Genomic DNA, 24,999 nt, shown 5'->3' with positions numbered 1-24,999 from the left:
AACAAAGGAGTGGAGTTGGATGGGTGTGGAGATGCCCAGTGCTGAGGATTTGGAAAGAGGTGCAGAGGAGAAATCCATTATCAGAATATATTGAATGAAAATATATTTTCAATAAATTTCAATTAAAATAATTGTATTAAAATGTAAAAACATACATTGAGACCCTAGAGCAGTGGACCATTTATAAATTGACTGTACCATCTATAACTGGCTACCATCCTAGGTGCTATCTGAACTACTCATGGAAAAATGCTAAACACAACACTAAAGGAGAACAGACTAATCATAAAATACACTATGATTATCACAAAGTGTGGAGAGAAGATTGTACACAAATTCCATTATCATGTATAAGCTTGAGGAAAATATCATTCAGGATTTTTATATAGAACTAGGCATTGGTATTCGCTTCTAAAAGGAAATGGTCAAAAGCATCAATAATTTCTTTATGCACTAGCATTAAGACATTGTGTGTGTTCACACATATATCTGTGTATATACATGTACATGTGTATACACATGTACATGTGTATACATGTATATACATATATACACTATTTGGATATATGTACATATATTTATATTTAATATATTTTTTAAAAGTTACACAGATGAACTTAGTAGCTATTCATCAGTTTTGTCATCATAATTCTGACAACCCTTTAAAGAACATGTATCAACTGTTACAAAAATAACATGTGATACATGTGAGGTAAAAATACATGTACTCACTCTATGTACATGTTGCTATTTTGCAATGCTGGAATGGAATCCAGAGTTTTATCCATGCTAGGCAAATGCTCAAGAACTGAACTCTACCCTATTCCTAATTTTAAAAAGTCTTACTTACATCTAAAAAGACCACTGACACTAACTACAAGATAAGGGTTCTGTGATGATGATGACTTCAATATTTCCTTTTACATGTAAGTTGCTATCGTGAAATGTATACTCAAGTTTTTCAGGGTCATGGAGCAATCTTAATACCATGGAGTAAATACTATAATGCTATCTTAAAAAGATCTATGGAAATTGTGATTCAATTAATGCTAACTCTAAATTACTATGGTAATGGTAAAGTACTATCTAATGATGATTGAAAGTGAGTGTGAGGTATTTAATTCACTCAACTAAGATTAACAAACAATGTGAATAAACAGCAATAGAGCACAGAGGTCAAAATCTTTCACAGTAAGCCACTGTGGTGTGTCTTCCGGACAGCTACTGTCACTGTTGGTGTCCTCACTGAACTGTACTTGCTTGAGAGTGCTAATACAGCCCACACAGGACTTCATAGTATTTCCCATAAGCTCCTGAAAGATTTAGCAGCAGGGATTCATTGGCCAAATTAAAAGAAAATAGATCTCTTTGTGTAAATCTCAAAAAGTCTGCATTTACATGCATTAAGTTGTTCAAAATACAAAATAAATTAGAAAAGCAATGAAGCCAGTAAACAGATATGGTAAGCAATCAAATGTTATTTAATGCTTCTTAGACTGAGCTGTCTAAATGATAGAACTGGCCAGTCGGCAAATTCCAGTGCCCATTTTCTCGTCTCTATGTTAATGGCCACTGCATTTTCTGTGAGGTACAGTTCAGACCTCCTCCATCTTACTTGTCTACTGCAGTCAAATAGCATCCTGGGTAGCTTCTGAAATCAGAAACCAGAATAACAGTCTGTCATAGCCTCTGACCCTCAAGCGTTGATTAAAGCACCTATGTTAAATGAAATCTGTCTTCCCTGGGGATGCTCTACTCTCTCTTAACCCTAATGTTGGTAAGTGCCATTGTATCTAATTCACTTTCCCAAGGAGATCCTTAAGTCCAAGCCAAAGTAGAGGACATTTTGCTTGCCCTGTACTTCTCTAATGGTACTAGACATTTAAGTAATTCTTATAGCTCGGAAGCTTTTAGCTGCAAAATCTGGTTATCAGTACAAGTTGTTCTACATGCTTCTCTCTAGTCTGTAAGGAAATCGGTATTCCAATGCATCTTTTTCTTGCAGAAATGTATCTCTTGCTAGCATCTGTTCTGTCAAGCCTTCAGAAATTCAGAACTAGGACTCTCTTACAATGAATTTATTTTGTAAATATTGAGAATAGGGACTTGAAGATCTTAAAGATTGTACACAACCTCATTAGATAGAGGAGAAAGTGTAAACACCTTATTCTAAAATTACTGGTATTGAAGTTACAACAAAAGTATAGTCACTTTTTCAGGAAGTTAGCACAGGGTTCTTCCTTCCCTCCTCAATTGACCAAGAAATTCTACTGCTCAACAGACTTCTCCATCTTTGAATATCTGCTCCTCTGTTTAGAACCAAGCCTGCTTTCTCCCCCCATGTTATTCTCTCCGCATGAAAATTTCACATTCTTTCCTTTCTTAGTAAACACATCAGGAGGTCATCAGAGGCAAGCAGGCAGCAAAGGAGGACTTCCTCTTTACCATCAGATCTTTTCAGTGCCCCTCCCCAACCCTCACCCTACAGCTTTCAGGTGCTGTGAGGTCTGTGGGAATGGAGAGGGGGTTGCTGAGATATGTGTGTCCACTGTCTGTTTCTCTCATGTCATAGTAGCAGTCTGTCATTATCTATTTCTTGACCCTGTGCCAACAGTAACAGTCTGACTGCTTGGAGGAGCTCATCCTTAGCAATTAGAATGATTTATATCTAGGAATTTTCTGAACCAAAAGACATGAGTTTTTTTAATAAATTCTGGTGTCTTCAAAATTCAGAGGAGCTATCTGCTGGTTCACTGAGTTACCTATGAAGTTAGATCCAGAACCTGAAGCATAGGCCTCAAATATCTGCTCATTTTCAGAAATGGTAAACATGCTGCACGTAAAAGATCTGGGATTACATTCATCAAAGTCTTACCATTTTCAAACCATTGGTTTTCCTCTTACAGCATTGAGCATTTCAAACACTGCCAATAGTGTTTGGAGTTCAACCATGCTTCCCTCTTCCTAGAATGTCTTCTACTGCTTATCTTTGGACAACATTGTCTGTCCAACTTCTACTTTCATTTTGGGATCAGGTAAGTATCTACCTTCTCCCAGAGACCTGTGTTGGAACATCTCTCAGTTTATATTAATTGCTTTTCTTCTTTTTTTTCTTTGAAACCCAAGAATATTTTTGTCATGAATATAATTCATAAACAGTGCTTACTGCAATTAAGATTTTCAGATATATACTGTGTGATCATAATGCACATGGTTTAGCTTCCTGTTCCAGGGCTGTCTTCTTAGGAAGTCAGTTTGTCACAAAAGAGGAATTAGTCACTTCAGAAAATCAGAATTAGAAATTGTCCCACTGCATCAATATAACCTTTTGTTCATAATGATACTGCTGACATGTTAAAAACCCGTCTGGGTCCCTAAAGATTTCTCAGTGGGTAAAGTGTTTGCCACACAACCTGGCCACCTGAATTGGCTCCCTGGAATTCATGGTGAATTGACTGCTGAAAACTGTCTTCTGCCCTACACTCGCATGCCCACATGTGCACACATATGCAGACACACACACACACACTCACTGAGCAAATAAATAAAATAATAAAATAAAAATTAAAAGAAGATCCCACCTTGTACTGGGCACCATTCTGAATTAACAATATTGCAAGTCAGATACAATATGCTATCTTCTATAAACTTGTCTCTAATGAGAGAGGAAATGGGAATGAAGAAAGGCAAGCAATTCTGTGACAGAGGTACACGTGGGATGTTAAGAAACCCAGAAGAGAGACAGCCCCTCATTACCTGTGTTAATGAAGGTTGCAGACAAACAAAATATGAACATGCCTAAATTAAGCAGAGACATTATTTAAATGATGTTGGACAATTTATTGAGCCACTGGGGAGGCTAGAGAACCCAAATGAGAGTGTTGGCAGACAGGGAATGAAGCCAGGCTGCCAGAATCAGAGCCATCAGCAGGCTGGCTTGGTGCTGCTGTAGGCTCTGTTAGACATAAGGAGTAAGAGGTTGAATGACTGTAGCTAACTGATGCTGGATTGCACATCTGCTGGTAGAAATGGATACTGATGTTATGGTCAGTGCTGGTGTCAATAAAATGGGATTCTCATTGGTCTTGCTAGTTGTATCCTTAAAGCTTGATTCATTTGCAGTTATTATACCTGGTTAGCAGAGTGTAAACTACTGAGAGGATAGGAACATGAATATTGGGTATTGTTAGCTTTACCATGATACACAGGCAAGCTCCCTTCTGAAAACTTCTGCAAATAGTCAGCATTTGACATTAGCATACCTACATAGACTAGAACATCCTGTGTTTATTAAAGAAACAACTGCATACATTGCTGTCTACAATAGGATTCTTAGGCTGGGCAGATAGAAGGCTTAGCAGGTGAATGTTGTGCAAGAATGTATGCCGTGCAAGTTGGAGGATCTAAGTTCAAATTCCCTGCACCCACATAAAAAAGAAAGGATGCTTGTACCTCAATACTACCATCTAGAATTAATTTGTTGTTATTGTTTCTTTTCTACAATGATGCATTTAAAAGGGCTACCAACTTTTCAATATTTACACAGATACTTACCTTGTGAGGCATTTAGTGGTCCTATACTAAATGTAGTTAGGACAGGTATTGTGATATAAACCTTTAATTTCAGCACCCCAGAGACAAACTATGTGAGTTTGAGACTAGCCTTTTCTAATAAGGTGTTCAAGGCCAGCCAGAGCTACATGGGAGACTCTGTCTAAATAAAACATAAAATGTAGATATTAACTATTTTAAACTTAAAAACTCACAATTATGACTTTTGTAACATTTTTACACCATAACACTTAGTTTTGAATGGAAATGTCCAAAAGGAAGAACCTGTAACAAGCCAGAGCAAAGAGATATAAGTATGAATTTGAGAGGATGTAGAAGAAAAATTGTAACTTGCTAAGTGATTCCTTTGTTTTCCCCCTATGAACAAGATGAAGAATTGCAATTCCTCCCTTTCTTCTTAGTGAATACTGGTTGCATGTCTTCTGCATACCAGGAATTCAGCTGGATGACAGGAGCACAGGCTTGATTTGGCCCTGATGATCAGAAACAGGGGCCATGGGCCCAAGTACTGCACCCAGGAAGGAAATGGCTAGGCAGTGCTATCAATTCCCACCATGGGGGTAAGAGAGAGAAAGCTCTGCTGGGAAAGTGACTGCTGTGCAAGCATGAAGACCTGAGTTGTACACTTAGCATTTAAGTAAATAAATGAACATGATGGCAGGTGCTTGTAATCCTACCACCGGGGACTGGACACAGGAGGATCCCAGGGGATCCCTGGCGAGGGTACCCCTCTCATGAGAGAAAGCTTCAATTGGTAGTGTAAGAACCTGTCTTAAAAACAAACTGGATGGCTCCACAGGAATACACACACACACACACACACACACACACACACACACACACACACACACAATCCACTACACAGAGACATAAATAAATGGCTAAAAATCCATAGTGAGCAAATCCACGTTCCCGAGGTCTAAGTTTCTAAAGACTGAAAAGCAGCTAAATAAAATCACTGGCTATGCATTTATGACCCCAAGAAGAACATAACAGAGAATATTCAGCAGGTAGAGTGATAAATTCAAAGAAGGTCTCTAATTTCTCTAAATAATGATACTTTATTTTTACATTTTTATTTTATTAAACTATAGTTACATGATCACTCCCCATCTCTGTCCTCCCTTTAGTCAACCCATTATCCTCTCCCTCCAAGCCTTCCCATTTGTTCCCCTCACTCCATCTCAAGTTCATTGCCTCTTTTTCATTGATTATTATGGCTACATCTATACACATGTAAATGCATAAATATGGACAGAACCTGCTGACTCTGCTTAGTGTTGCTTATATGTAACTTAGATTTCAGGGCTGAATGAACGCTTCGTACTGGATCACAATTAGGAGGCACTTCCCTGGGGAAACTAATTCTCCCTCGTTCAGCAGTCATGGGTTGCCTATAGTTCTTGCTTTATTGGTCAGGCTGCATGAAATTTCTCCCTTCCATATAAAAATGTCTTTTTCTGTTGGAAATAACTAATTTAATTTATAATACCAAATGAAGCACGAGTTTCCAGTAAATACTACTAAATACCAAAAGGTTAGTCCAAACAGTTTGTTTTAGATTTTAAAAAGTTGACAAGTATCAGCTTAACATTGTATGATTAACAACATGTTAATTCTGTTGTGTTATATGATAATAATATTATAAAGAAGTTATCTTTGAATTCTCCTAGAAACTGTCTGTAGCTGGAGAGATTCTCTCCAGGTCCCACCAAGCCCCACAGTCCCACAAGCCACATATAAAATAATCACTCAGATGCTTATATTACTTATAAACTGTATGGCCGTGGCAGGCTTCTTGCTAACTGTTCTTATATCTTAAATTAATCCATTTCTATAAATCTATACCTTGCCACGTGGCTTGTGGCTTACCGGCATCTTTACATGCTGCTTGTCCTGGTGGTGGCTGGCAGTGACTCTCTGGCTCAGCCTTCCACTTCCCAGAATTCTTCTCCTCCTTGTCCCGCCTATACTTCCTCCTGCCTGACTACTGGCCAATCAGTGTTTTATTTACTAACCAATCAGAGCAAAACATTTGCCGTACAGAACATCCCACAGCAACTGTCTACAAGGCTGTTACTCTTTGATGTAATCAATTCTCTTCCAATCTTTGAATGTATGTACACACAAAGAAATCAAGTAACCCCACAGCAATTATATAAACTTTTAACCTCATGTTTCCTCTAAGTCAGAGTGGATAAACTTAGTCCATATCATGTAAACTATAAATTCTCCCTCTGTCTCTCATTTCTCTCTCCTTATTTATCAGAGAAGCAGGGTATCTATGATGCACATACTGAACTTACTGTTATTAATTACACTGGCAACATAGCACACATAACTTATAACCATTATCTGAATACCACAACACATAGAACTAATCATAACATGTCACCCAAAACTCCCACATCTTCCCCTATGTCTGCAGCAGCAGGTGGTCACCAAGGAGTATGTTCTCAGGCTGAAATATTATATTTGAAATGACTGTCCTAGACACAGTCTTGTTTTTGAGCTGAGCATCTCAATACCTTGCTAGCTAAATGCATAGTATGGAACATGCATACAATATTAAAAGTCATTTCTTTTTTCATTATATAAGAAACTTTAATATCATATTTTATGCTTCTGACCAATGATACCCAGAATAGCAATCATATAATTATCTCCCTGAGACTTGCCTACAGAATATAGTCTCTTATAATGTCCTAGAATAAGCATTTATCTTGATCCCAAAACAAGAAAAGCAGTTTTGTTTAACTGAATATTCAACACGATAGTGACCATATAAACACTGAGATTTTGTGGAAGAATGATGAGCATTTTCTTTGCTTTATCTAACACAAAGTTCAATGTTAAAATTGGGAACCTTTTTTAGCAATTAAATATTTCAAGATGGTGGCCAGGCTTTATTTCTGAGCTATTTTACATGCAATTTCTCTTGACCTTGTCTAACTTACTTATTTCCATTCAGATACTTTAGACATTTCTCTATGTCAACCTTATTTTGATCAAAGCAAGATTGGAAGAGACAGGGAAAGAAATAAAAATAGTCATTACAATGATTAGGTAACTCTTTGGGGACTCATAAAATGTACTGCTAATGAATTCTACATATCACAGCTTGACAAAAGGACAGAGTTAGAATTTCCTGCCAGATTCCAAGGTTTCTAACTGAATTATGGCAGGCATTGTTCCCCTTAGGACCACAATAGTTACAGCGGTGAATGAGAGACACATGTTTTCCAGTGAGAGTCTTGGGGATGTGATCAGTGCTGTGGGATGATCAACTAGAAACACCAGGCAGAGCCAACACAACAAAGGGAGGTTTGCAAACCTGCCTGAACCTAGAAATGATATTTTAGATGACCGTTGTCCGTGATTAATAAGAGTCAGCCAGGGATACTTACAAATAGGAGTGTCTCAGTCTGAAGGCAGAAAGTAAGAAGGACCCAGATGGCCAATGATACTTAAAATTACATCAAGTGATTGTGGTGGGAGTTAAAAATATGAGATTCTCAAAGAAGCTTCTCTCTTCCCTCATGTGCAGGTTTATCAGCCACATCCACTGAGTATGTCTATAGTGAAGGGTGTTGTTCAAATCTCTGTCATCAAGATGTATGATATCTTTCCTCATGAAATGGACCTTCTGCTCATTCACTGTCAACCAACTACACCAGTCAGTTATATTTCGATTGAATACAATTCTTATAAACAAAATTGATTATTTTACCTTAGCATAACTTCATAGGACCAGGCAGCGTGTAGGCAACTAGAATTCTAACACTTAGAAGACAGAAATAGGGAGAGAAGTTCATCCTTAGCTAAATAGTGAGTTCAAAGATAGCTTGGGCTTCAAGAGACCCCATTAAAAGGGGAGTGTCATAAAAAGAAACACAAAGGAATTCCCAAGTTCATTATATACATAAAACGTTAAGCCCATTGGCCAACCACTAAACAAATTTAATAAACTTGAATAAATCTCTTGCAAGTGCTGCTAACTAGAATTGACTCTCTGAAAGCAATCTCAAGTTTAAGCTCTGTTTGCCTAAATACATTCTATCTTTTAGTAAGTTTTGCTTGTTTTGTCCAAGTCATTCAAAGGCATCAGATACTCTTATAAAATCAAAGTGGCCTTGTGATGGTGTTCATATAATTCTAAACAGTTCTCCTACTTAGGAGAAAGACTGAGAAGGAACTCACATCATGGATGGACACAGGCAGCCATATTGTCTCACTGTCTATAAACAGATTGGAGTTCTCCTCCACATCTCTTAGGCAGAATTTAGGCACCATTGTACTGTTTATTCTGTTCACATCATCTCTTGGTATCAAGGAGCTGCAGTTTCACACCTTTGAAAATCTCTCCAAAAGAAACAACATGCTGTAGATAAAGACCTCAAAGATGCAGTCACAGGACTGGAGGAATGTAAGATCAAGGGCATGGCGGTGATTATGTATACTGTTCACTTAATAATATCTCAAGAAAACTCTTCAAAGCAGGGATGTTTAAAGAGTATAGTAAGTTTGATAATACAATCACTTCCTACCTGCCTCTTTGGAAATCTGTGTAAAGGACTCCACGCCTTTCTCTCCATAGCTTCCTTCAGATGCAAGAGTAGACACATAATTCCAGCCCAAGGCCTTTACAATGTCTACCATGGCCTGAGCTTGAAAGGAATCAGGTGGGACCACTCGAGAGAAGAAGTCATATCGCCGATCATCACTGAGCTCAGGAGCCGTGGATGCATAACTAATCTGAGGTATCTGAAATGACAAGAAAACACCATGTGAGAACACACCAGGAGGGTGGGACAGACTCATGTGCACTTAGGACAAGCCACTCAAAAGACAGGGCTTGAGCAGTGTACTGAATGAGTATTCTGCCCAGTTACCATTCTACATGCCCATCTAGATGCACCCAGACCCTTCTTAGAAGTGAAGGGCATTTTCTTTTGTATCTTCTTGTTCTACTTTCTCTCTATAAGAAAAGGTAGTGAGGACACCAGGGAACCCTATGGTAACCATCACAGATTGTTAAAAGTATAGGCTTTTAATTAATTAATAATTAATTTCATAATTAATCCACCAAGTACTATAACAGGTACAATACCAAAAGAAGCCCAATTGCCTTGTATCTAGAGACCAGCATAGACCACAGAGGCTATGGTTCTACACAGACATCATGAGGCATTAGCATAGAGTCTTGAGGACCTACAAGAACACATCGAAGTGACTTCTGTGTGGTAATTCATTCCCTGAAGAACATTATATTAAACCTCAGTAGTACCCCAGTCCAGGTAAGGAAGTTCCCTGGTGCAAACATTTCATTCTAGTACAGTGGTTCTCAGCTTGTGAGTTGCCACCCCTTTGGGAGTCGCATATTGCATATCCTCCATATCAGATATTTATATTATAATTTATAATAGTAGCAAAATTACAGTAAGGATGTAACAATAAAATAATTTAATGGTTCCGGGTCACCACACCATGAGGAACTGTATTGAAGAGTTGCAGCATTAGGAAGTTTAAGAACCACTACTCTAATGGATCTCACACTTGGAAGATCATCTCCACAGTATCACACATTCTCCTTGGGTGCTGGGAGGCACCTTGAAGTCCTGTTGTGTGCAGTTCACAGGATTTAAGAGTCTCTTCTTTTCCTATTAGTATAGTATCTGCTCCTCTTACATGAGCTGAATCTATTTAGTTGTAAGGAGCTGCAGTGTGCTGCAGGGTGTTCTGTATGTTAAATGTGTTGCTCTGATTAGTTAATAAACAAAACACTGATTGGCCAGTAGCCAGGCAGGAAGTATAGGCAGGACAAGGAAAGAAGAGAATTCTGGGAACAGGAAAGCTAAAGCAGGAATCTTGAGCCAGACACAGAGGAAGCGAGATATAAAATTATCAGTAAGCCACAATCCACGTGGCAACTTATAGATGAATAGAAATGGGTTAATTTAAGATATAAGAACTAGATATTAAGAAGCCTGCCACGGCCATACAGTTTATAAGCAGTATAAGTCTCTATGAGTTTACTCGGTTGGGTCTGAGCGGCTGCAGGACTGCGGGTGAGAGAGATTTATCCTGACCATGGGCCAGGCAGGACTGGAGAAAATTTTAGTGACACTAGTGCTTGTACCTAGGAGCACCAAACTGGGGAACCACAGGAGGACATGAGGTATCAAATTCTCCTCTTTTCTGGTGTGGAGCTAATTTGGGGATTTGGTGATTTTAATGCATTGATTCTAAGCTAAATCAAAGTTTACAAATAGAGGATCTGTAACATATATATTATATTAATTATATGTCAGACTAGTACATAAACATACAAGCACACACACATACAAACACACATATACACATACACAGAGTCTCAAATACACTAAGGAAAGTTACAAAGCCGCTATTGATGACTAACATGGCTTAGGACCTGACTTTAGGGCCCCTGTGTGAGTTACCTCTGCACTGCACTCCATCCCTCTCTCAATGTGACCAACTTTTTCTCTCTGATTTCTGAAAGGTTGTAACCTATAATTAGCATTACAAGTAATTATGTGCAAGAATAATGAACTGACAATATTTTGTATGAAAAATCCTCTATCATATTTTCTCAGATATCTAAATATAATTTGATCTTTGCATAAACTGATCTGGTAATTCATCTATTTTGCCATAAACATGCCAAAGCCAAACTCACTTTGAATTTCTGAGTTTTGAAATTTCTATTTGATATTGGCTATTTCTGTTTTTCAAAGTTATTTTCATCTCTTGAAACATGGTTATTACTGCTATAAAGATCACGTCTCCCCCACCTTTGAAGTTCAACATTAGCCTCACTGAGCCTGACAGAAGTCAGATTCGCTCTGCTCCCCTACCCACGCTGCAGGTTGGCTCCTCAGCACTGGCCAGAAGGCTCTCTGCCCTAAACTGGAAGCACAAACTAATGTTAGGAAGCCTCAGAGTCTCCTGTTGAAGACTTTACCCGAGTAACTAAATTACATGGCTATCATGGGGCACTGGGAGTGAAATGGAGTATCAGCAAGACCTGGGATCAGAGCATAATCACTTGTTAGCTCATACTTCTACTGCAATGAGTTAGTTGCATCATCAACTCTTCTCACAAGGCAGAGATGCACATTGTTCATCATGATGCCAGGACAGGACAGAGTGGGTATTTCATGCCCTGGGGAATAATTATGAAAATGCAGGATAGTATATAACTATAACTAATGTCATCCATTCTCCACATTTGACTTTTGTGGTTTTTGGAGTGTGATATGTCCTACACAGCTCAGGTATTTTTAATACTTGGTCTCCAGCTGGTGACACTGTTTGGGAAGGTTCTGGGACATTTAAGACATTGATCCCTGAGGGAGGAAGTATATCACTGGACATGGGTTTTGAAGTGTTATAGCCTTCCCCTACTTCCTGTTTGTTCCTGCCCTACTTCCTGTTCTCTCCCACCCGACTACCTGGGTGCCTGACTGGCCTCTTGGCCTTCAAATTATGACAGATTCTACTCCCCTTCAGAACTCCAGTTCCAAATAAATCCTTACTCTCCAAAGTTACTTCTTACTAAGGTACACTAACAAAGTAACAAAAAAATAACCAGTATGATTTCCCAAATTCTCTAGCACAGGTTACATTTCTTCTTTGTGTCCTAAAGCAAGGTAACAGTTTTACATTTATTACAATAATGACTGCTTTAGAAACCACATCTATTATATGCTGAACTCTTTATATAATATACATATCATGTTCTGTGAGTTTCATAGGCAATCCATCATCTAGTCACCATCAATTATTCTTCAATGTCCTACATATACTAATCATATACTAGATTATACTACATAGTACTATATTTTTATTAGCCTATTTGATAAAAGGAGTAGGCACTGAGCTGCAGAGTTCAATCATGACCTCAGAATATAGAGCTTTAAAATTAATATCCTCACTCAAGCCTGAAAATGGACTGTGCAAACAACTGAACTCTTAATTATGCTAACTTACAAAATTTTACTAAAATATTTAATAATGAGCATGAAAAGGAAGGCCAGTGGATTATTAGAGTCTAAGTGGATTTCTACTCACAGCGTTAACTATGTCATCACTGAAAGTCAATTTGCGGCTCATTCTGTGACAACTGTTCAAACAACTTATTTAAGCACCTGGGTGAAGCTCACACAAACACCTTAACAGTCTGGGCTATGGATATGTTTATAGTTTGAAGGATTTAACTACTAGAGAAAGAGAATCTTCACTGATAGTGCGTTAGGGAGAAACACGGAAGAGGGAGGAGTGGGACTTGACAGTAGTTTCCTTACTAGAAATGAAAAGACACAAGGCAAAGCATGTCAAGACATTGCCATTAATTTTCATTTGATGAAATGTAGAAGCCTCATGATGATGCACAGATGTTGTCCCTGCCCAAATCACTTCCCACCTCTGAAAGTGAGTTAATAAAGATATACCCAGTCTGCCACTCATATTTGCATTTACATTCCAGGGAAGAAACATCAGAATTACAGAGAACCACAATGGCAAAGCATTTTCTAAACTACCCACCAATTCCAGCTATGAAAATCTTGGTAAAATAGATTCCTTTCCTCACTATCACCTACCTTTGTTCAATTATTGCTATCTGAAGTCTATCTCTTCCAGGTTTAAGGCCCAAATTTCTATTCAGGACCATGCACACCTCCTTTTCAATATTTTGCTTATGTCAACACCTGGCATATATTCCTAGAATATGGAATGAACTAAAGATCAAATGGATTTAACTTCTGAGATCAAAATGCATTGCATAGAAATAATCATTCCAGTAATAGAGATGAAAGAGTAGAGAAATTTCTATAATCTGTGATACACAATCCTGCATTATTTTACTAATGACACAGCAATGAGGTCTTGTGCTCAACTTCTTGCTTTCAAGCAGATTTTCAAGTTTATGTAGTCATTGCTTTGAGGATATTTCTAATATTTAATCGCAGAACCTAAAATGTATCTTATTATTATTCTTTTCTCCTGATAAAAATGAACCTATCACAGAAGAAAGATTTTGTTAATGAGGATAAAATAGGATTAGAAGCAACTGCAACCTACCTTGTAGGGAATGAAATTTGGCATGAGTTTTGCTTTGTTTTAGAAAATTAATGTTATAATATTGCTGAAAAATGCAGAGAATGACAACTACAAACACATGATATTTCAATCCCTGGCTCTCTAGTAATGTCTTGTTAAATCTCTTTAGTGCCTTTGTCTTTGCAGTGCTGTGCCAGCCTGCCTCCTGCCATGCTGCCTGCCGTGATGGTCATGTACTCATCCTTTTAAACTGTAAGCCCCTATTAAAAACACCTTCTTCTGTAAGTTGCATTTATCATACTTTTTTATTTTGTTTGTTTGTTTTGGTCATGGCAATAGAAAAATAACTAGGACACTCTATGACTTATTTGTCAGACGTGCCCTGAAATCCTCTAAACAATACAGCCTATTGCCATTGTTTAGTAGTCCATATGAATTTAATGGCAAGACCCTGGTATTAAAGATAGCACTCACTTTGTTCATAGGACATAGGAAAAATAAAGTTGGTGTTGATGCAGAAGCTTCTTCTCTGCTGCCTAACTTTCAGAATACAAGAAAGTACTAGCCAGGCTTCTGAGAGGGATAAAAGTTATCAACCGTCTTACCAAAGTATGTACTGTTAGCTACAACAAGGACTGGTATGGCAAGATGGGTGTAATACTGGCACAGATTTTAATAAGGATAAACATTTACTTTCTGTGAAAACCTGTGCCTTGTACATTTGGCCACAAAACCATGATTGGTAAGCTCACAGGCTCCAGGGAGGAAGCATTATTTTACTAAAGAAGCATAGTATCAAAGTGCTCTCTAAATTCATATATCTCTACCCAGAGATTCTTGCAGGTCTCAGAACTTACCTCATCAGAGAAGTTTCTAAGGACATGGGATGGTAGTTAGGGCAGAAACTCATAAATGGTCAAAGTGCAAATAATAAGTGTCCATCAAGTTCTCAGCCATAAAAGGAGCCTTCGTACAAATATTACCACCCCTCCTGCTAATGATTAGGCACCATTGTGAAAGATTTTAAGATCCAATGGTCAAGGATGACCAAATTGAAAAAGTGCGTTCTTGATATGACAGGACCCCTCCACTCATGAACTCTTAAAGCTGTGGTTGTCTGCATAAGACCTAGAATTGCTAACACACTATCTATGAAAGTAGCTTTGGGTCTTGAATCATGTCAAGGGATCAGAACCAACATTTTCTTCCACAACCAGACCAGACCTTCTGCATAAGGGAGATGGTTGTGTAGCTGAGTCTGTTTGAGGGGCCTCTCACAGTGAGGCCAGGATCTATCTCTGGTGCATGAGCTGGCTTTCTGGGTCTCATTACCTATGGTTGGACACCTTGCTCATCCTTGATGCTAGGGGAAGGGGCTTGGTCCTGCCTCAACTGAATGTACCAGGCTTTGCTGTCCCCCCTATGGGAGGACTCACCCTTTTGGAGAAGGGGATGGGGGAATGAGTTGTGGGGAAGGAAGTGGGGTAAGTGGGAGGAGGGATGAGAGGGGGATCTGTGGTTGGTATGTAAAATGAATAAAAAAAATTTAAAATAAAAAATGTAAAAAAGGAGTATAGTTTTATTCCATTTCAAGTTCCTCTCTATGCTTCGTATATGTGGTTAAAATGTTATCTCTCAGCTTCCTCCTCCAGCTCCTTGCCAGCATCCCTCCACCATTACAGACTTTTTCCCTGAAGCTGTAAGCTAAAATCAACATTTTCTTCCACGAATTGATTTTGTTATGATATCTTATCACAGCAAAAGAAAAACAACTAACAGACTTCCTAAGTTAAATCTTTCAGGTATTTTGTCATAGTCATAAGATTAACTAATATAATTTTCTAAAGGGTGCATGGTCGCTATACACTTCCTTCCTCTTAGGTTTTCTCTGCACTTTATTTCTTTCTTTGTTTTGGAAGCATTTCAGTTTGTAGGAACTGTATTTGCATACTTTTGCTTTTGTACTCTGAGCTTGGAGTACAACCTCTAAAACAGTAACATGCCCTTGCCAAGGCCAAGGTCAAAGGGCTTTTCTCTAGAATTGCTAACACACTATCTATGAAAGTAGCTTTGGGTCTTGAATCATGTCAAGGGATCAGAGTTCCCTTTGTTCCAGAATCTCACTTTAAGAGAAAAGTATAAAAAAAAAATGCTTATTTCTTCATATGAACTAATACAGACATGTTTATTCTATCCCTTCATTGTAAATAACTGTGCATTAATTCATGCTTTCAGACTCAAGCTCTTTCCTGTGTAGAAATCCATTTTCCCTTAGGGATCTGTGTTATAAAAGCATTTCCTCAAACACCACAGATTAAAATATATTTCTGTAAAACTTAACAATTTTAAGCACGAATTAAATCATATTTGTCAATTTTGTATATATCTTTATGGTCAATTCATAACTTTCCCAAAAAATGTGTTGCAGTTTTAACCTGGATGATCTACTGCTGTAGTAGTTCACCCTAAATTTCTCAGCTCGCTAGAGGTGCTCTATACTGCAGAGGCAAGGGCAAACTGCTAAAAATTCTGTGGAGTTCTTAGATTTTCTTTGTACTAGTTTTAAAAATTAAACAACTAATATCACTTCATTGTGATATTTAAGAACTAAAACTTGAGCTAGGAAGATAGCTCAGCAGGAAAACCATTTGCTCGCCAAGCAAGAGGGTCTGAATTCAAATTCCTACTGTCCATGTAAAAAACAAATGAACAAAAAGGAAGAGAGAGAGAGAGAGAGACTCTGGGTACTAAGGATAGTAATCCATATCTAACACATAGTAGAGTGCAGGCCACAAGTACACATAAGGAAATTACACCATAGTACCAACTTATATGATTCAGTTAAATAAAACAAAGACCTGATTAAATCATCCCTCAATGAAGGCATACAAATGTCCAATCAGAATGTAAAATGTTGCTCAACATCAAGCAGAATAGTTGTCCTAATACTTATGGGCCTATGCACAAAAGATCACTAGGGCTACCAGTCAACCTTTACGAAATGATAGGAAGCTCCAGTTTCAGTGTCATACACTGTCTCAAGGAAATCAAGGAGAACAACACAGGAGAAATCCCATGTTATTTTTCTGTTCTGAGGATGCAAATACAAAACATGTAGACAGACAAACACCCCCTTCCCCCTCCACACACATGCGCACACACACACACACACACACACACACACACACACACACACTACAAGGCTAAAACAAACTCCAGAAAGCACACTGGAAGGGGTAGTCAAATTCAATTATAGTAGTTAGAAATGTTCGGTGTGTCAAAACTTATAGATGTTTGAGTTTCCTCTTGAGTCTTTATGGAATATTAATTCCAGATACCCAAGATGAAATGATGACTCTAAAGGAAAGAGTTCCTTCTTCCTTTATCATATTTCCTATACTTTCTTTTACCAAGTTTAAGAAATTCATCCATTGCTTCCTATTTTCATAATTACCTGGCCACTATACATTACAAATATATATTTACAGTCTCCTTATCATAGTTATGTGTATATTAATTTTATCTTTACAGGAAAGGAAGCTATAATCAAGACAAGCTGAAAGATCTTTCAAATTTTAAGTATCTGCATATATGTCTGATAGTTATCCTTATTCTGTGCCATGTTTGTGAACAAGACTGTGTATTCATAACAGCTACTAACTGCTTTAACATTTTCTATTTCTTAGTTCTCTTGGCCTGAATAAAATAATGTCTCCTCAAACCCTTTATGTCTTCTACTATGTCAGTGAAATAACTGTGTGTATATTTTCTTAATATAAACAAGGAATGTATAAATATTAATCAGTGAATCATTTGCATAAAATATATTCTTGTGATTTATAAGCATGCATTAATATATAGCTTCTAGAGCTTTTAGTTTTTATTTGCATTATTTGTATGGGTGTGTTTCTGCATGGGAGTATTTGAACATGAATGCTAGGGCCTATGGAGGCCAGAAACATTAGTTCCTCCAGAAGCTGAGTTCCAGGTGTTGTGAGACCCCAATATGGGTATAAAGGTAATCCCTCCAGTGGTTGATAAAATTCACTATGCTTATGTAAGTGATGCACAGATTGTGTTTTGAAAGAAGCTCAGTCTTCTGTGCTGTGATATCTCCAGGTTACTTGAAGTGCTGTTTCTCGGTTTGATAAACTGGTAATAAGCTGACTTAGAAAAGATGGTATATATTTGTTTCCACATGAGACTATGTGGCTCACATGTGCTTCAAGAATTCACAGGGAGTTTTGTTTCTCCCTCTGGAGCTTAGATCTACTTCTCAATTTACATGAAGCTTGAAGCTGACTCATGTTGTCTACAGTCTCATATTAATCCATACTGTGTTATAAAACACAGTCTAACAGCTCTTGGAAAAATAACTGAATAGTTATTCACACATACAGTGGAGCAAAGATCATCAGGACCCTTAATAATTTTTTGTATACTGCAAATATACACCCTCCCTAGGCTCAGTAATTATTGCCAGAGAGGATATACAAACCTGAGCTGGTAGATAACTCCAAGGAGATATTATCTTATGGACAGAGGAAGACAGATGCACATAAGAACTCACAGTACTCACAGTGTGTGCCTATGACAAACCAAATCTCAGCTGGGAGAGGGAAGGGGTGTGATGTTACACCACTAGCTGGGGAGTTATTGGCAACTATATGGTACCAGAAGAGGAAGAGACAGTTTTCTCTAAGAGTATAGTTTCTAGTAAGTCATCCATGCTCCCTTGGAAGAACACACATCCAACCATGTTTGAGCAGCACAAATTGGTCTTGCAGGGTTAAAATAAATCCCAAACCAAAAACAACCCCACACAATTGGGTCAGTAAGGAAAAGGGTAGACCTGGGAAGAGCTGGGTGTATGATACAATCACATTGTATAAAATCCTCAAAGAATTAATTAAGTACAAAAGAATCCCTTAGTACACAAAGTGTAATTACCTGAATAGACTTTCAGAATGCCAAAGGTAGAAACTGCTTCCCAGCTCCTCTTGACATCAATATTGCAACTACAAAGTTAGTATTGAGCCATAGCCTTGCCTCTTCCTCAACAGACAACCATGGTTAAGTACTTGGTACAACGCAAACTCACACTCATGCTCCTCTGGGCCTGTTCTTCCTTTACAGCTGACTGGAAGATTAAGCTCTATCCCTAAGGAGAAATCTCCAAACCACTGAATGATCTCTCTCTCTCTCTCTCTCTCTCTCTCTCTCTCTCTCTCTCTCTTCCAACCATTTTCATACAAATAACAATAAAATAAAATTCTGCCTTAACTCCAATGATATTTTCCAAGTCCCAAGTCGTCTGACACTGATAACAAAATGAAAAATTAGTTTCACATAATTAAGTTTTGAGAACGACTTGTGCTCACACTACAAAATTATCACATGAAATTCATGCTGAATTGAACTTCTGTGATGATTTCTAAACAATCCGAAAACAAACAGGTAACAAAAGCAGCAGGAAAGAGGCTCATTTCTCACGTCATCAGGTTCAACACTTCTCAAATCCATCAAATCCATACATTTAAGAGAAAAAGCCAAGTTAGTGGTTTTGTTAATTTCATCTTTTATATTTGAAGACATGTGTATGGTTCAAAAAATTCCACCTGAAAGGAAAAACAAAGCCAGCAAAAATCAACTTTTAGAATAATTAAATGGGACATTTATTTTTTAATGTTTTATTTAAAAATTGTTTTTAGATTTATTTTTTAAGTGTATGAATATTTTGCCTCTGTGTGTGTGTGTGTGTGTGTGTGTGTGTGTGTGTGTGTGTGTGTGCATGTACTATGTCTGTGCCTGATGCTCACAGGGGCTATTGGATCCCTTGGAACTCAGGATATGGATTCACAGAGAGTTGTCAGCCACTATGTGGGATCTGGGAACTAAAGCTTCATCTTCTCCAAGAAGCAGGGTACTGCGTGCTGAGCCATTTCTCTAGCTCTAAAACTGAATATTTATTGTGTATATGTACCACATTTTGTTTATCCATTCTTCCGTTGAAGGGCATCTAGGTTGTTTCCATGTTCTGGCTATTACAAACAATGCTGATATGAACATAGCTGAACAAGTGTTCTTGTGGTGTGATTGAGCATTCCTTGGGTATATGCCCAAGAGTGGTATAGCTGGATCTTGGGGGAGATGGATTCCCAATTTTCTAAGAAAGCACCATATTGATTTCCAAAGTGGTTGTACAAGCTTACATTCCCACCAGCAGTGGAGGAGAGTTCCCCTAGCTCCACATCCTCTCCAACATAAGGTGTCTTCAGTGTTTTTGAACTTAGCCATTCTGACAGGCGTAAGATGGTATCTCAGAGTTGTTTTGATTTGAATTTCCCTGATGATTAGGGATGTTGAGCAATTCCTTAAATATCTTTCAGACATTTGAGTTTCCTCTGTTGAGAATTCTCTGTTTAGTTCTATAGCCCATTTCTTAATTGGACTGTTGGGCATTTTGATGTCCAATTTCTTGAGTTCCTTATATATTCTGGATATCAGTCCTCTGTCAGATGTGGGGTTGGTGAAGATCTTTTCCCATTCTGTAGGCTGTTGCTTTGCCTTGTTGACCATATCCTTTGCTCTACAAAAGCTTCTCAGTTTCAAGAGGTCCTATTGATTAATTGTTTCTCTCAGTGTCTGTGCTACTGGTGTTATATTTAGGAAGTGATCTCCTATGCCAATGCGTTCAAGACTACTTCCTACTTTCTCTTTTAGCAGGTTCAGAGTAGCTGGATTTAGCCCGAACTGACCTACTCTGGTGATGGGATGGCCAAACACCCTAATTGTCGTGCTAGAAACCCCATCCAACTACTGAGGGATCTGGATGCAGAGATCCATGGCTAGGCCCTGGGTGGATCTCTGGAAGTCCAATTAGCGAGAATGAGGAGGGTTTATATGAGCGAGAATTGTTGAGACCAAGGTTGGATAAAGCACAGGGACAAATAGCCAAACGAATGAAAACACATGAACTATGAACCAATGGCTGAGGGGTCCCCAACTGGATCAGGCCCTCTGAATGGGTGAGACAGTTGATTGGCTTGATCTGTTTGGGAGGCATCCAGGCAGTGGGACCAGTACCTGTGCTCAGTGCATGAGTTGGCTGTTTGAAACCTGGGGCCTATGCAGGTTTGCTTGGCTCAGCCTGGGAGGAGGGGACTGGACCTACTTGGATTGAGCCTACCAGGTTGATCTCAGTCCTCAGTGGAGGCTTTGCCCTGGAGGAGGTGGGAATTGGGAGTGGGCTGGGGGGAAGGAGAGGGGGCCGGAGGGGGGAGAACAAGGGAATCCATGGCTGATATGTAGAACTGAATTGCATTGCAAAATAAAACTAAAAATTCAAAAAAAAAACTGAATATTTAAATAACTCACATCATACACACATCAAAACACCTGTATTCATAGCTCACAAATACAAGTGATTGGAGCACTTGAATGATTTTGATATGGAATAATAATAAAGAGATAAAGTAACCACAGTGTCACATATCACTACTAGGAGGTGCTCTAAATTCTTGCCCAAGTTCCATTATTTGCTCTGGAAAATAATGATTTCTTGGAAGGTTAATAGATGATGGGCTTTTTGTTTTTGTTTGTTTGCTTTGTTTTGTTTCTGCAACTGTTTTGTTTTGTGGCATCAAGCTTCACAATTCTAATTATGCAATTATGTTCATTTCAATCTGTTTATTATTCTCCCTCTTTCTTCAGAGTACTTAACCTCATGGAGGGCAAGGTCCTTATGTATCATCCCTTCATCACTGGACAGTGTTCCACTGGGAGAACTGGAACAGGACCAGTCTGTTTTGAATGAATTAGACAGAAAATAAACGGATAGGATAATGCTGAGAGCACACTATACTTTGGTATGTCCCTTATGCACATGTTTCCTATGGCCAAAGTGTTGCAAAACACCAGGAGTTACTGCTCCCTAGAGGGCAGGCAAGTGATGGCCAGTGACAGGCACTAGGAATAGCACTTTTTCTCTCCCTTTATTCTTCATGGAGATTTTTCTTGGGATTTCTTTCCTTCTCATCAGAATATAAAACAAGAAAGTTGGCATGCTAATAGTTTAAAGAACAAAGAGATGAAGTGAGGCATTTAGCAGCCTCCTCCCTCTGGTTACCCTCAGGTCTTTGTCCTCTTCATGAAGAGCTCCTGTGATGGTGCCTGCAGGCTCCCCCATCTCCACTCAGTCTCATTGGGTTTGTTTAATAAATAGGTTGGACCTATCCTGACTTTTCCTTTACACATAAGAAACAAGGTCATCAGATACAAACAGAAAACATGGTATTTGGGATTCTGGTTTCTTGGTTCTAACTAAATTTCTTAGTTTTTGTTAACATTGTTACTCTAAAGTCAAGATAAAAGGAAGGAAATCAAAGATGGGATATATTAAGCAATCTTTTTTTGTTTTGTTTTGTTTTTGTTTTGTTTTTGAGACAGGATTTCTCTGTGTAGCTTTGTGCCTTTCCTGGATCTCGCTCTGTAGACCAGGCTGGCCTCAAACTCACAAAGATCCGCCTGCCTCTGCCTCCTGAGTGCTGGGATTAAAGGCGTGAGCCACCACAGTCCGGCTTATTAAGCAATCTAGAGAAAATAACTCTCATACATAAAGTATATGAAATCAATTATTATGGGTGTGTGATATAGCTCCGTTTTCTAAGTGTGGGTAAAACTGAGCCCTTTCAAATTTAATTTTATCTCATAATTCCTACATAATCAGCAACTAGGCAAGCTGATCTCAGTGCTTGGAGACATACCCCTACAGACATTAGTTTATTGTCAACATCTGTTAAGGTAGCGCAAAACTGTGTCCAGATGTGCTTCTGCCTACATTAATACGTGCATTTAGAAAATCAAAATGGACACCATTACTCTAGGACAAACTTAATTCTTATTATAAACACAGTACAAGGTATTTATATGAAGAAAAGTACAGGAGCATTTATCCAAAATACGAGGGAGGGAGACAGTTTGGGATTTTGGTTCTTGCACATCAACCTTTATTCTCTGACAGTCTATCCTTCCCCTTAACACAATACGGGCACCGCCTTTGACAAGGTCAGTCATCTGGGGAACATAATATTTCTGGGAATTTGAATAAAGTCTCTTTGTTCCTGGGGACTCTGCATAGCCAGTGAAGGCAATACAAAATCTAAGAATACTTGTTCCAGAGGGCAATTTCCACAAACGTTGTAAAAGGCAATTTTTGAAAGTATCATGTACAATTAAGATAATGCTCCAGTGTACCTGTAGAGATATTAATGAACTCCCAGTGGGGCATTATTAAGTTCACAGTCAGCAGTAATTTTGCTCTTATTTCTTATTAAGCTTTATTGATATGGATCCCCCACCCACCCCCGCAAAAGTGAAAATGGTTGAATAATCCTTTCAGGCTTATTCCTTGAAGCATCACTCCTTTCAATTTATAATTATATCCTCCTCAGATACCATCTCTTCTCATATTAGGATAGCCAGGCAACCATTCTGAGTTTTAGCAGTATTGATGCCCAAGTACTGCAAGATGTGCAGCTTTTCACTTAGTTTGAACTCTAATTTTGCACAACTTTACTCATGATGGAGATCATTGCCAGTTTTTCTGATTCCTTTTCCACACAATGTTTACTCCTTCAATTATAAATCAGTTATGACCTTCAACATATGCTTAACTTGAGGCCCAAGAATTTTTGTTGGGGGTGCTGCACATCATGCTTATCCACAGAACATATTGAGAAATATGATATTTTTACTTCTATGATTTTTCTAAGTCTTTAGATGGATCATTGGAATATACATACATATATATATATATATATATATATATATATATATATATATACTCATTAATTTGTTCAGCAACTTTGCTGAGTTGGAGCATTAGTAATATATTCATTCTTTGCCCACACAGCACCCATTTCCTTTCTTAGATAGCTCTCTAACTTACATTGAGGACCACATCCCACCCCACCCCACCCTGCTACATACCCATTTCCAGCCATATTCAGATTTTTCAGTATTCTATTGCTGACTTGGATGACTCAGTCAGCCTACAAAACAGGAGGAGCCATCTAGCCTAATCTGGACCTTGTGAACAAAAGAGGAGGGGCACTGTGTAATCATAATACCTAAACAAATGCAAATTGTGTGTTTTCCTGAAATGACTGGGAAGAACTGGAACAAGCCTATGGTGACTGATGAAGAAGGTATAATGGAAGGATTTTGCCAGAGTAAGGGAGACAAACATAGGTGGCAGCTCAGAACTGGGGAATGGGAGACACAAGACCAGAAATAAAATACCATCCAGATGTGGGACTGGACAAATAGCTCAGCTCTTCAGATGCTTCCAACTTTTCTAGGAGACCCAAGTTAGGTTTCCAGCTCCCATGTTGGGTGTCTTACAATCATGTGTAGCTCTGGCTTCAGAGGATCTAGATCTATCCTCTGTCCCCTGAAGGCACTCTACACATGTTGCATATTGGCAGAGGCAGACAGACAGACAGACCAAACACACACACACACACACACACACACACACACACACACACACACACACACATTTAGAAGCAGAGTAAAGAATTGTTTGGGCAAGATGTGCATGTGATAATCCTTTCTTATACAGCTGATCAGTATAATATTTTGTCATATGAGTCTGTAGATTAGCCAGTAGCTCAGATAGGATATACTGGCACTTTTTCATATGAACTACCTGACCATTATCTGTTAAAATTCATATGCTTGCATCCTGTAACTTTTTCCTTATAGAACTAAATCAGATCCATTGTCCCCTCCAACAGCATTGTTATTTACTGATGGCTGTACTTCAGGCCAAGCTGCACTGATTATTGATGGTTTTAAAGAGTCCCTTCCTACACAGGAAACTTCTGCTCAGAGAGTGAAATTAATAGCAGTAATTACTGCCTTTGAGAGACTTAAAGACAGAACTTTTAACTTATATACTGATTCACAATTTTAAACCTGCTTTCAAAATTGCAGGAGTTAATTCAATCTAGAATTCATTGTTTTCTTTATTGGTCATGTTCGAACACATACAATGCTTCCAGGTCCCATTCATGAAGGGAATCATAGGGCCGATCCTGTAACAAGAGTCACAACCTACTCCACGGAAGCAGCTCAGAAGAGCCATGCTTTGCACCATTAAAATGATACAGCACTTTGTTTTCAATTTCATATTCCTCGAGAAGCTGCCAGATCCATTGTGCACAATTGTAATGTCTGTCCAACAAATTCTCTCCCTATGGGAGTTAATCCATGAGGCCTCATCCTTATGATTTATGGCAAATGGATGTAACTCGTGTTCCCTTCCTTGGAAAATCGGCTTTG

The 24,999-nt window shown here is 38.5% G+C and overlaps 1 protein-coding gene across 1 annotated transcript in view; it reads right to left on the bottom strand.

The window, feature by feature from the left end:
* Grm7 (glutamate metabotropic receptor 7) overlaps window positions 1-24,999 on the bottom strand; it is an 837,060-nt gene that overhangs the window by 544,014 nt on the left and 268,047 nt on the right. Inside the window, exon 2 of the mRNA XM_059258312.1 lies at window positions 9,120-9,336. Coding sequence (XP_059114295.1) covers window positions 9,120-9,336 — 217 coding nt within the window. The remainder of the gene's footprint in view (window positions 1-9,119; window positions 9,337-24,999) is intronic.

This window comes from Peromyscus eremicus, chromosome 3 (genome assembly GCF_949786415.1).
Source record: "Peromyscus eremicus chromosome 3, PerEre_H2_v1, whole genome shotgun sequence".
Classification (NCBI taxonomy): Eukaryota; Metazoa; Chordata; class Mammalia; order Rodentia; family Cricetidae; genus Peromyscus; species Peromyscus eremicus.
The sequence above is the reverse complement of the archived record's forward strand: the minus strand, read 5'-3'. Positions and strand labels throughout refer to the sequence as shown.